Raw genomic sequence first — 13897 nt, forward strand, 5'->3', positions numbered from 1 at the left:
CGCATGTGCTAGGTGAGCGCTCTACCTCTGAGTCACAACCCCAGCATAGATTGCCAATTTTAAAACTGAGATTCACAGAGAGATGCTGGACTTATGAAAAATTTATTTCAATGATTCTCAACCTTGGGTTAATCACTGCAACTCCCCCAAAGCCTGACATATGGGCCAGGCATATCTGTATTTTTAGCAAGTCCCCATGTAATTCTAACCTGCAGGTGGAGATGAGAACCAACTTCTTGGACAGACCTCCTACCACAAGCACCAAATACGCGTGCTCCAGCCTCCTGGATGTCAAGATCTAATTCAGGATTCTCTCTAACCACCTGGACTTTACTTGGATGTGTAATTCCCACCCCACCAAGAAGCTGTGAGAATTAATCAAGTGGTACAGTCAGAGAACACAGGACAGAGAATACCAGTTTGCTACAAAGGGCAGCTGTTATCACTGGTGGAGGAGTAATCTTTAGGGTGGACGAGGATTGAGAATAAAAACAGCTCATCCCATAAAATTCAAGCATTCACCTTAACTTTTTCTGACATGTGAAGATGGATCCTTAAATGTGAATTAACCATTCACAGAAGAAAGTGCGAACAAATTTACAACGAATATTGGGGTTCCATGAAAATAGTGGGAAAAAGCTCCTGTCCATGGTACTTGCCCTAATCCCAAAGTTAAGCAGGCTAGGTGGGATGTTTATGGTCATGCAACAAAAGGAATCACTTGCTGTCTTTAAGGACCCTCCCCGTACCATATTCGGTCAGTTGGGGGTGGTGGAATGTTGACTGCCAGGGTTCCTCGACATTCTTGTACTTCAACAGTTAGCAGCAAGGGGGTATTGGAGACTTCTTCAATCTTCTTTTTAATGAACTCTGTCTCTGTTGCTTTTTGGAAATATTTTGACTTGGTGATTTTATCAACAAACCTCATAATCTTACTCGTTCGATGACCTCCAACGTATCTTCAGACAAGGAACAAAACAGGATGTTAGTATAGGCTTTGCTCTTTCACAAACAAAACCTCATGGCTCTGTGTTCACCTTACTTGATAGCAGTTTCTCAACCATGGCACTCCTGATTTTCTGGACTAGGTAATTCTGGGTTGAGGGGGGTCCGTCCTGTGTACTGTTGAATTTTTAGTTGTCCCTGGCCCCACCTATTTCAATGGCAACAGCAGACTCCCCACTCATGACAATCAAAAATCTCTATAATATTGGCAAATGACCCCATGATGGGAGTCAAATCTTCCTCAGATGAGAATTAAGAGCACCTGACTTGACAATGGAGAAAGTTGGACAAAGTCCTCAATTTGGAAAAGCCACCCCCGCCTCTTATTGCTGTTCAAGTTGCTGAATACAAGTTCATGTCTTCTTAAGTGAAATCCCACCATCTCCAAACAGTAAACGGCAAACCAGGCTGCACCAATAGGGATACAAAACAGTGACTCACTGCCTGTCTTTGGGAGGTGTCATATAAACTCTAAGGTGCAAGTACTTTTCAAAGGGCTTGGAACTTCTTAAAGGAAAATGCTACATCAAACTGACAAGCTAGAAGATCAAGAAAATAAGCTTCTGTGTCAGGCCATATCTACCTAAAACGCCCTGAAAAGAGGGGATATTTGTTTTAAAAATCCTCCACAGCTCCAGAGCATCAGGAATACTATGTGTAAAGGGAAAAGTCTTTTTCTTTCTTTCCTTTTTTTTTTCTTTTCTTTTTTGCAGTGCTGGGCATCAAATCTAGGGCCTGTGCAGCTGGCCAAGCCCTCTATCACTGAACTGCACCCCCAGCCCCAAACAATCATTCTTAAGAAGATCAATCAGTTACATTTAAAATAATGCACACAAACTTTTTAGCAACAGCTTCTCAAAGGTTCTCTACTCATCTTCTCTAGGATTTTAAAAGTAAATAGGTAGATATTTTCTTTTTCCTCTTTTTTCTTTCAGTATTGGGTATTGAACTGAACCCAAGGCCTCATTCATGCAAGCAAAGCACTGTACCACTGAGCTATATCAGCCCTTTTTCAAACTTTATTTTGAGACAGGGTCTCTTTAAGTTGTTCAGGCAGATCTTGAACTTGCCATCCTGCTGCTTCAGCATTCCAAGTAGCTTGGGATTACAAGTGTGTGCCACCCACCCAGCTAAATCAATATTTTTATACAAAAGTTTCTGAATCATCTGACTTCTCAGTAATCTTAAGTTTCTTCAGCTCCCTTTTAATAATTCAAAGATCCTTATAGAGAGGCTGTTTAAGCACTCTGATAATTCTGCTATCCAAGTAACAGGCAAAGAGAGCCCCTAAATGAAGTTCATAATCTAGAAGATCAGCTAAATCATTCATATTTAAAACATACACCCAAGATATCATCTGAATGGTCTCAGCTTTGTAGGGACTAGTAGCTCCAGGGCAGCAAGTGGGTCCAGCTTCAGGAGAGGGAGGTTCTCTTCTCTCCACTGGGCACCAGGGGGAGGTGGTGTGCAGGGTAGGCCCCTCTGAAGATCCAGGGAGGGCTCTGCACAGTGAGCATGCAGTTCACCTTCTCTTGCTGTGGGGAGCCATGGTATCAGTACCCTCTTAAGAAAGAAAAGCTATACAAGTCTTTTCTCTCTGTGACTTGGAATTTAAACAAGCCACTGACACTGGCTATTAATGCAAAAAATCACTCAACTCACTGTTAAGGAGGAAAAGATTATGGAGGAAAGAGGGGGAAAAGGTTTACTCTCAACTTGCCACCCTGACCCCTGGAGTCTCCAGAAGCCCTTATCCACTTACCCCTCAGCCCCTGGGAGGAGCTGTTTGTCTCCCCCACTGGGATCTGGTGCATCATCTTCATCAGAGGAGCCAGCACTAGAGGATTCCTCATCACTGTCAGCTAGACAGTAAGCCCTGGGCCTGCAACTGAACAGGGGACAGTCAGCAGTACAGCTGGCCCACTGCTCTCAGAGCACTCGTATGCATGTCCGCGCATGCCCAGACACACACACACACACACACACACACACACACACACACACACACACACAGGTTCAACCACAGGGGATCAAGATGGCACCTCTATTACACACTGTCATTGTCTCCAACCAACCAAGAAAGAGGCCCAATCCAAGAGTGCAAGGATTGACCTGCTTCCCCAGGAGACTCCAGCACCAAGTCCCCTAACAGGATTGAAGAGGACTTGGACCCAGAAGAGTTTGCTTTTGAGCATGCGTCAGGGCAGGTGGTGATTTTGTCAGTAATGCAGCAGGAGCCAAGTGGGAGGGTAAATGGAAAGTATGGATGGTTGCAGGAGTGAGGTGACAGCTAATGCTGGTAACAGGACCACCTCTCACTGAAGATAAGGACATGCGGGCAAGTCCCTTGCCTCTGGCTGAGTCAATAACTATAGTGCTTCCTGTTTTCATTACCTCCCAAATTAGTTTTGACCCAAGACTCCTTCCTAGTGAAACTACATATCTATCTTACTCCCCCCCACCACCTGCCCTATCTCTTGAGGGTCACAGAAAAAGTCAACAACCACAAGGTGTAAGTCTCAAGGGACTTGAGGAAGCAAGTGACATGAGAACCCAGGGATTTTCATGGAGAAGTACAAGTTTAAAGATCATTCCTTTTACTAAAATAACAGAAAGCCTCAACAGAGAACAACAACCCTCATTAATTTCTCTGGGTTGGAAACTCCAGTTTCCAGAGGCATCAGCTTACTGGATCAGCAGCAGAGGTGAGAGACCAAGGCTCCCTGCTGAGGGACACTGGGGGCTTCCTAGCTGACCTTCAGCTCCACCAAGGCAGCTCTCCCTTCCTGGACTGTGGCTTTGCCACAAACAGTACTGACAGGGACCTGTATCTGAGGCTCAGGGACTAAATCAGGATAAAATGGATGAGGGAGAGAGTTCTTCTGAACAGAATTAGGCAACCAAATGTTCACTAAGCAGAGGTTGGGCCTTAAATTGTTGATAAGGACAAAAGTATCGAGATAGGGTAATTTTACAGTAGAGATAGGCCCTGTCTTCCTGCAGCTGCAGCTCTTTGGTTTTCCTCTGACACCGTTCTTGGGCCACCAGAAGCCCACCAGGGCAGTCATCTCCTGATCATTGAGGACATGGGCAGAGTGCACATGCTGTTGTGGCCATGAAGGGCCAGCAGTACCCCAGCGTCATGTACGGGAGGGCAGGACTGAAGTTGCCACATCTGAAACAGGAGCTCAGCTGTAAGAGGATCCCAAGAATGTCCTCTCTGGAAGGACATGAGGATCTTGCTCAACCCCAGCTCTGAAATGTTAGAGCCAGCCCTAGAGCCAGCAAGCTGGACTTCCACAGTAAAGGGGAGCTCTGTCTACAGAACAAAGGCCCCTCATCCCATCCCCCAAGCAGCACCTGATTGCCTTTCTCCCTCCTTCCATCACAAGCCTGGCTAGTTCAGGAAGGGTTTCTGGGCACTGGTTGTTCACAGAGCCATTTCAGAGAATTCTGTGGTTAGCAGCCCTCACGGAGATCTTTCGTATCCAACGTACAGCACAAAACATTCACAAGAGAGCCTAACCCCTGTGTCTTGAGATGAGGACAGTCAGAGATATAAACTGCCAACCCACACACAGCTACCCTACCTCTCCATCAGAAGACAGGTGGCTGTGCTCTTTGGCTCTCAGGCCTTGCTCTGTTTTGACAGGACAGGGTCTGCTCCCCATCCACACAGCACAGAGGGCTGCCTGCAGGACCTAAGATCAGAGGGAGATCTGCTGAGCCACTCCCTTGTGTTCCCATCTGTGTGTGTCATTTGGCAGCTCCAGACCCTGGGCAGAAGATGCCAAAGGCTAAGCCTGCAGTGAGCTCTCAGGTTCCCTAACTAATCCTCTGTAGTACAGAGAACAAGACAAATTTTGTGGTCTGAAGTGAGGAATTTAGATAATGCTATATCAGTTAAAGCAGATCAGAAGATGTGAAATTCTGATTTTGACCAAGTGGTACCTTTAAGGTCTGCACTGGGAGCTGTATTATGCAATACCAATACTTCCAATAAGTACTGAGCCACATGTGTGGCTCAATGTTTGGCTGATATTTGTTTATAACTGAACATGCATTTTATGATCTTGACCTCATGATGCCAGCAAGAACTTCAGAGAAAGACACACTGCACATCCTCATAGAAGATGTGTTTGAAGGCAATGGGCCTAACAGCTTTAAACACACATCAGAATTCCATATGAGTGTGCTGCCCTCTCAGAGAGCCACCTGAACAGGCTTGTTCCAGTCATGTGGCCTCTGCTGCACATCTTTTTGGAATGTGTTTGGGGTCAGGCACAAGAAAAAGTGATCGTTTTTATCACCAATGCTTTGCCTTGAATGAAAAAAAATTTTTTTCTTGGTCTCATAATCACCATGACCTCTGACAAAGACTAGTTATGTCTATACCATCTACAAAGCAAGATGACTTGCTACCCCTCAGGATGGTTAAAAGAATGTCCGATTCCTGAGGCAATTCTAAAATGCAGCTTAAGAAATGCTCTAAGTGAAGAGACCGTAATTAGATTCTACAGCCCTATAAGAGACCACATTTATAAAAAATGTATTAATTTTCTTTAACTTAAAGGAAATCAGTCCCATGCCTCTGCTGCAGACACACAGGAGTACACAGTCATCAAGACCAAGTCACAGTGGAAACTGGGAGTTCTTGGCTCCCAGAAGGTCAGGGGTCTGGGGGTCGAGGGATGGTGAAACAGACCAGTAACCCAATATGGAGGTCAGAGGGGGTCGCCCTGTGAGAACCTGCACACAGGCCCAAGCTGCAGTAGTGAGGAAGGAACAGGCCAATACCTTACATGCAAAATGCTTTCCTTTGATCCATATAGGTCCTCTTTAGGTCCTTTCCTAAGGTTTAGTCTGCTCAGCTCACTACCTGAATTCCTTTTTTATTTGTTCATTTGTTTTTTGCAGGATTGGGGAGCAAACCCAGGGTCTTAATGTGTTAGGCAAATGCTCTATCAGTAAACTATATACTCCCAGCTCTTGAATTCCATTTCCAATACTTACTGATGTTAACTATAATGTGTGACAAAAAAGCTATTTAGGAAAGGCAAAACCTAGAAGAAAAATGTCTATGAATACACAGTGGGCACACATTTCAAAGGGAAGGGACTTCACTGGAACAAAATAACACAGATTTCAATTTCTCCATCTTGCCCTCAGATGCCACAGGTAACAGACTTCCTGCCAGGAAGAGACTTCTTCCAGGTGGAGTAGCATCTCCTCAGAGACTCCCCAAAGTATAATCATTTGCACACTTGAATGGGCACTGAAAAAAGCAAGATAAAGCTTAGGCCCTGCCAGAGCCAGACACCGGGAACAAACCCCTGTGTTGAGTGTGGCCCTGGACAGGTGATCACAGGCTGAAGGGAGGCCTGGGGGAGAGGGCCACTACTGGCCCATCCCACAGTCTGCTCTTTGGAGGTTTAATATTAAGGAGAGTGTCAGTAGCAAAGATCACATGCCTCATAAAAGCTACTACGTGTGCTGCCTTCTGTCTCTCCTCTGCCACTTAGCCTCAACGTGATCCCAACTGCTCATGACTGAAGAAGTGAAGAAGTGGATTCCAGAATTACTTCTGGGATTAGGTTCTTAACCACAGATGGGTTTTTAGAGGCTCCCAGAAACTTTGAGTCAAATGATGCCTGTGGAGGCATCTTCTGAAAGAAGACTCCAGAGTGCTCAGGATCCCCAAGGGGTTCTTTTTGCAAAAAAATGATTAAGGGTCCATTTTCCTAGGTCTTTTCCTTCCCAGATGAAGTGCTTTTAGATTGTGTACTTTGCTTTCTTTGAGGGGAAGAGAATATTGGGGCTTAAGCCTAGGGCACTTTACCACTGAGGTATATTCCCAGTTCTTTTTATTTTTTGCTTTGAGACAGTCTCACTAAGTTGCTGAAGCTCGCCTCAAATTTGCAATGTGTGTGCTACCACACCCAGTTTTGCTTTTAAGAATAAATGGCAGGCAATTACACATCAATATATAATTTAACATCCTCACGGGAAGAAGCAAAACATTTTATGCCAAACTCTTCTAGGAAAAAATGGTACTTTAGAAGTATATTAAAAATTAAATTTGATACCACCACATTCCTAAAGCCGAGGGTTTTCTCACTCAGTCTGGAGACCATGGCTTGCTTAGGAATATGTGCACCCTCTGATCAGTCACAGTTTGTGAGCCACATAAATGGCAGTGAATGTGGAATGCCTAAGTGACCAGGACCAGGGACCTGGCCTTATTGGCAACCTGATGCCCAAGAACCCCTTTCCAGTGGAGAATTTGAATCTCTGTGCCGGCACAGAGCTGTTTTCAGAAAGGGCTCCCTGCATAAATCCTTCTGACTGAAACTTGTGTCACTGCTACCATTTAGTAGACCTCTTTTCTTCCCCTCTTCCATTTTTTGGGGGTGGTGCTGGGGATGGAACCCAGGGCCTCATGCTTGATAGGCAAATGCTCTACCAATGAGCTACAATGAGCTACACCCCAGCCCTGGAGACCTCATTTTCAAGACTGTTTCTGCAACTCTGCCGTCACGAGGCTGGATGGATGGTGCTAAGCTGTGCATGGGGACAGGCGTGGGGCAATGGACAAGAAGTGGTGAGGGCTAGCTCAGGACCCCAGCAATTCTAACTGGGGAAGTCTGTGAGATTTTACCTGTTAGCAAAGCTTTGCCTCTATTCCCAACCCCAGTCCTTATAGGACCTGGACTATGCCTCACATCTAGGAACACAATGAAAAGACAGGCCTCTTCATGCCTTCACATGGGACCAAACAAGACTCAGCACTTACAGGGTATGAATGCCACAGGGAGAGTTGATAAGTACCACTCACCAGAAAATACAAATCCACAGATTGCCGAATCCAAATACATTTTAACAAATAGCAGAAAATGAAAGGAAAATAGTAGATATAAGTTAGATTGCATACAGCAGGTGAAATTCTCCAATTATTAAAACAGGAATATTTTATTAAGTAACTTACATAAATCAGGATAATCAAAGCAAAAGAATAATCTTGCAGGTATAACCCAGCTCCCCCAGTCTGCCATTATCACATGAAGCATGAATGAGAGCAGTAGGTCAGTATTGTAGCTAAGCAAAAATCCTACAGCCTGGGTCTTGCATTTAGCTTCTGTGAAGGTGGTCCCTTATGTTATTTCCCTGACATTGTACTGTTTAGTCCATGTAAAGGAACTACAGAACAAGAAATACATTTTTAATTTGATATAAACAATGATATCACTTAAACATGTAATCAGAGCAGCCACTTTCAAGGTGTGTGGGAATGATAAAAGTTCTAGCTTATTTCCTGTATGCATTAAAGCAAAAATTTAAAAATATTAGGTTCCCTTAAGTATCTCACAATTTTGGAATATTTTTAAATCAGACACCTCTGGACACAGATACACTGTTTACAAAGAGAAGAATTTACTAAGAAAATTCTTACTGTATTATTTTAGGAAAATGTTTCTCAGAACATTTGCAGAGTACCCTCTTGGCTTAAAAAAAAAAAAAACCATCTCTATAAATAATTCTGACTAGGTGATTAAAGCAATATTCCCCAAGGGACTTTAGCTTACTCCACACAGCACTGTCTATGGCTGAGAACTGAAAGAGCTTTTGAAGAGATGATTTGATTTGCAGAGTGCTTTGTCACTCTAACGAGTCTACCCTGCTTGTCAGTGGTGCTTTCTGGGGTAATCAAGACTATTACCCAGCCCCGTGACTGTGACCCTCACAGTGTTGAGGCAGAAGACACTGTCATGGCTAAGCAGGGGATGAGAACTCATAGTCCCTGGGAAAAGCTTGGAAATTGTCCCCAAATTGCTCTGTGGCCCACTTACACTGAAGTGTGCTTGCCATCCAGAGGCTCCCACACCTCAAACCTGCTTCACAGAGGCTGCAGGAAAGGCTGGTCCCCCAGGGTTGGGTTAGTAAGTTCATATATAGCCCCTTACCCTTCTTTGCCAATTTCTCCAACCTTCAGGGCTTCAACAAGAGGCTCTTTACCTAGTTTGGTCAAATTCATTTTGGTCTCGAGAGTCATCAGAAAGGACCCATTGTAGGACATTTCCAAGTCGATCCAGAGTCCTGGAGAAATAGTGAAAAAACAGGAGGTTTTATTCCCTCCCCTCAAAAACATGACTATAAATGACAGTATAAAAACTTATATTTTCAAGTATCCAAGTCAGCATCACACTAGCAAGAAGAGGGCTGTGAGAGCACTCTGCGATCTATGCGTGGGAGAAAAGAAGGAAATGGTCTGCGCGCTTGGCAAGCAGCCAGCACTGCCCCCATCACGGTGGTCAAGTGAACTCAGCGCACACATCAGCACTGGAAGGACCCCATCCTCTGGCTTCTCCTCACAGGAGGAAATGGCTTGATGCAGGCAGAGTCAGATGGGTTGCTGATGGGCTGCTGGTTATAAGGCAGAAGGGAGGGGCAGAGACTTCCCCATGAGCCAGGCTGTCTCCAAGAGACCCAGAAGAGAACACTGTCTTTCCTAAAGTTCCTAGGGTTGGAGTGCAGAAAAATGGGTCAGATTTAATTGGGTACAAAGTGTGGGAACAAAAACTTTTTCCCCCCATCTTTCTTTTTTTAATATTTATTTATTTGCTTTTAGAAGTAGTTGGATATTATACCTTTTTATTATTTATTTATTGAGAGAGAGAGAGAGAGAGAGAGAGAGAGAGAGAGAGAGAGAACTTTTAATATTTTATTTTTTAGTTTTCGAAGGACACAACATCTTTGTTTGTATGTAGTGCTGAGGATCGAACCCAGGCCGCACGCATGCTAGGCGAGCGCGCTACCACTTGAGCCACATCCCCAGCCCCCCTTTATTTTTTTGGTGGTACTGGGGATTGAACCCAGGGCCTTGTGCATGTGAGGCAAGCACTCTGCCAACTGAGCTATATCCCCAGCCCCTATTTTGTTTATTTATTTTTATGTGGTGCTGAGGATCGAACCCAGGGCCTCGCACGTGCTGGACAAGCAACCTACCACTGAGCCACAACCCCAGCCCTCCTCATCTTTCTTTTTAATTTGTTCTAATTAGTTATACATTTCGACTCATTGTACACAAAAATGGAGCTCAATTCACTACAGTTTGTGACAAAAACGTTTTGAACCTCTTTCTGGAAAATGCCTCATAATGGAAACATAAGGATTACCTTTCAATTCTCACAATTATCCAGGTAAAGTTGGGTAACCACTTTGTTTCTGAGTTTAAAGATCTATTTAAAGATGCTATCACCATAAACCCAAATCTACGAGGCTTTTAGCTTGTGGATTCCACTGGAATGGCCACTGACTAGTGTCTGAAATGTAGGCAGGTAAGGCAGGTAAAGTGGGGCACGCTCTGATTTTTCAGAATCAGTTGCTCCGTGATACCTCATGAACTTCCAATCAAAATGCAATCTTTCAAGTGGGTGTTTAAATGTTAATAAACATTTACAGATTCCCATAAGACAAATGACAACATCTAAAAGGAAGCAGGAAATTAATCTAAAACCACTGTTCACACACAGCAGCATTTTCAAGCAATTACAGTAAATGACCCCTCCCCTACATGGCCACCCCTCAGACAAAAGCACTACTTAACCCAAGAAGCACTAATGGTATAATTCCTCACTAAAGGCAGAATAATTTCCATTTTGTGTTCAACAAATTCTCTTTGTCATAATTGAAGGTGATTATTTTCCATGAATGACCTGGTTTAATTAAGTGACATGCAGATCAACTGTGACTATAGCAACACTCACAAAACTGCCCTCTTGCTTACATTAAGCAGCTAAAGAACATTAACTAGATTGCTCTTCAAAATACTGTTACTGGAAATAAAGGGCACATCTGCTTCAATAAAGATACTCACTCATTAGTCACTTCCAATAGAAAGGGGAGTAGGGAAAAAAGGCTAGTGTTAATTTAAACTCAATAGAAAAATATCAAAAATGAAGACATTCATTATTGTGTAATATCTCTGTCTATTTTAAACTTGAGAATTAACAGATTCAAACTACCTATTATATTCAAACATAACCACTTTTAGAAATCCTAGTCAGGCTTCTGATAAATACTAACAGCATGAATTGCCTTTGAAAGTTGTCACATTAAAGTCACCAGAGTTTTAAAAAAAATTTTCCAAAATGGAAGGCTTTTGTTTGTCTGTGCTTAACATGAGGAATATGGACACAGGCTCAATAAATTGCTGGCTCAGGCCCCAGGCACTGGAATATGAGCTGGGTCCCCTGGGGTGTGATCCAGCCCCACTGCCAAGAGCTGAAGCAGGTAAGGCCCAGGGAACACCATGGAGCCCAGCCACATGGACTAGGGCTTGAGTTTCATGACCTCTATGCATCAGTTTCCTCAACCACAGAGGGAGACCACATTGCCTCTTCAGGGGAGGGCTGTGGACAGCAGCTCCTGGCACCTCCTGGCTTCCCTTTCTCTACTATGGCCAGCCCACTCTTACTGCTTGCTCTGGCCTCGCCTATTGCTGCTCCCAGGAAAGAGGCTGCACTGGGCAACCAGAAATCCGACATTGCAGGACACGGCCTGGACATCTTACCAATCCTGTGAAAGAGAGGGATTGGGTTTTTATAGTGCTGGATACGTCTCAGGAGGCCTTCAGTCCTGGCACCCAGTGAAAATAGTCAAGAATGAATTGAGAATATTTAAAAGTAGATGTGAACAGCAAATAAATATTTCAACAAATTAATATGATGTGCCTGCAATGAAATGAGGATAAGGAAACTATGTTAGCATTAGAGGGCAAAGAAGAACTTCCTTCCATGACAATCACTGAGCAGGCTACAAGTGCCTGGAGGACCGGGAAGCACTTAAGACTTTCGCAACTCTGAGTCCAGACCAACTGGCCAGGAAGCCCGAGCCTTGCAAGACTGAAAGAAGAAATGAGGTTACCAGGAAGGCTGTCTCCCCTGGGGGACGTATAAATGTAGCCACAGTATGAAGACGGGGACATACACTGCTCCAAGAGACAATCTTAACTTGATGCAGCTACTCTGGATGAATGCAGTTACAGGTCTTTCTCATTTGTGCTCTTGACAGATGTTAAGACTCTGCAGTGAGGTGTTCCATTTAAAATGCTGCTTTCTCTAATCACCTGCTCTGGGGAGTGCTCAGGACAAAAGCCAAAGTTGAAGAACAGGACAAATTTTGATGCTTTAAGCAGAAGTTAGAGTTGGCCCTAAAAGATACTCAGGAAAGGGGGCTAAAGGGTGCTCATGAGAGGCCCTCAGGAGATGGTGAGTCCCAATTATCAGTGAGCCCCTATAAAGTTGGCACTTTGTTTGGCAACATATGATACACAACTGACAGTGAATGACAAGCTTTAGTCAGTCTTCCTGTGAGGATCTGCCAGGTTGTTCCACTCTCTAGCTTCATGGGGGTAGGAGCAGTCACCACCACCAGGACCACTGCTCAGAGGGACTGCAGCAGAAACAATAGCTCATCCCACCCAAAGTGCTTACCAAGTTCTTACGGCAGGACTTTAAAGCTAAAAATACAAGGGTGGACCCTGCCCTTAGGAAATACATACTTGATCAAGAATAAAGATGGGGGGGCTGGGATTGTGGCTCAGCAGTAGAATGCTCACCTAGCACGTGCAAGGACCTGGGTTTGATCCTCAGCACCACATAAAAATAAAATAAAGATATTGTGTCCAACTACAACTAAAAAAATAAATATTAAAAAAAAAAAAAGAATAAAGATGGGGTTGGCCACCTGGTGCAGCTCAGATCACAGTTCCCAAGAGACAATAAGCATGCCTGGTTGCATATCCCCAGAGACAAGAAGAGCCACAACCCGAACAGACATTCTTCTGCTCTCTCTGGGGGTTTCTAGTGAACAAATCCCATGGCCTCAGTAACTCTCCTACCATGGCCATGTAAATGTGGTAGTCTTACACAACTGATAGTGAATGACAAGCTTTACTCAGTCTTCCTGTGAAGTAGCAGCTTCCTGTGAAGTAGCAGCTCCCTGTCTTACTGCTACTGAAGGCCTTGACTGTTCTCTCTGGGACAGGCTTAATGGGACACCTGCTGCTGGGAACAAAACTCCTTAAAATAGAATATCAAATCATATATTATCACTACCAGATGCTGGAGTTTCTAAGCTCTTAGAATGTACATGACTATTCTGTTCTAACAGACCTCAGAAAACTTAGCAATCCCTTAAACTTGGTTGTCTTTTTTTAAAAAATATTTTTTAGTTGTCAATGGACCTTTATTTTTTTAATTTATTTATATGTGGTGCTGAGCATCGGAATCTAGTGCCTCACCCAGCTAGGTGAGTGCTCTACCACTGAGCCACACCCCCAGTCCAAATTTGGTTGTCTTCTATGACATCATTTTTATCTTTCTCTCCTATAACTGCTTTGATAGGGAGCTCCACCTCTTCAAGGTTGACAAAGCCACAAATCAGAGTCCTCTCTTCCCCACTCCACCCAAGTTCCCCATCGGGTATTTTGTCCCATTTCCATACAATCCTTTTTTTCCTTTCTCTAACATCATCTGGTCAGGTGAGTGCCACTCCCACCAGCTGAGCTCTATGACCTGGCCCTGCCTTAGCTCTCAGGCTCAGGGCAGCCTCTATCCGAAGCTGCTTCCCTAGTGTCTGCTTTTGAAGGGGGTGTAGCAGGATGACGACTCTGGCACATTTTCTGCCATATTAACTTCAGTTCTGGGACTGGATAAAGGACCTGAGCAAGGCAAGGTCCAGAACAGGACTGTAGGTGGAGGGTGCCTACAGTCAGGACAGGAGGCATCTCTGGAGACAGACAAGGACACCCATCACTCTGGGTTTTTTTGTTTTGTTTTTGTTTTGCAGTACTAGGCATTGAACCCAGGGCCCTGCACGTACTAGGCAAGTG

At 44.3% G+C, this 13897-nt stretch overlaps 1 protein-coding gene across 3 annotated transcripts in view; it reads right to left on the reverse strand.

Annotated features, from left to right (window-relative positions):
• Positions 1-13897, reverse strand: part of TEX2 (testis expressed 2) — a 112009-nt gene that overhangs the window by 5181 nt on the left and 92931 nt on the right. For 2 of the 3 annotated variants that reach the window (XM_081271712.1, XM_081271713.1), the window contains 3 exons: positions 8967-9099; positions 2768-2893; positions 750-959 (listed from right to left, as the gene is read on the reverse strand). In XM_081271712.1, coding sequence (XP_081127838.1) covers positions 750-959; positions 2768-2893; positions 8967-9099 — 469 coding nt within the window. The remainder of the gene's footprint in view (positions 1-749; positions 960-2767; positions 2894-8966; positions 9100-13897) is intronic. The other variant, XM_081271714.1, reaches the window with a different exon arrangement.

This window comes from Spermophilus citellus (genome assembly GCF_964194105.1).
Source record: "Spermophilus citellus genome assembly, chromosome: 17".
Classification (NCBI taxonomy): domain Eukaryota; kingdom Metazoa; phylum Chordata; class Mammalia; order Rodentia; family Sciuridae; genus Spermophilus; species Spermophilus citellus.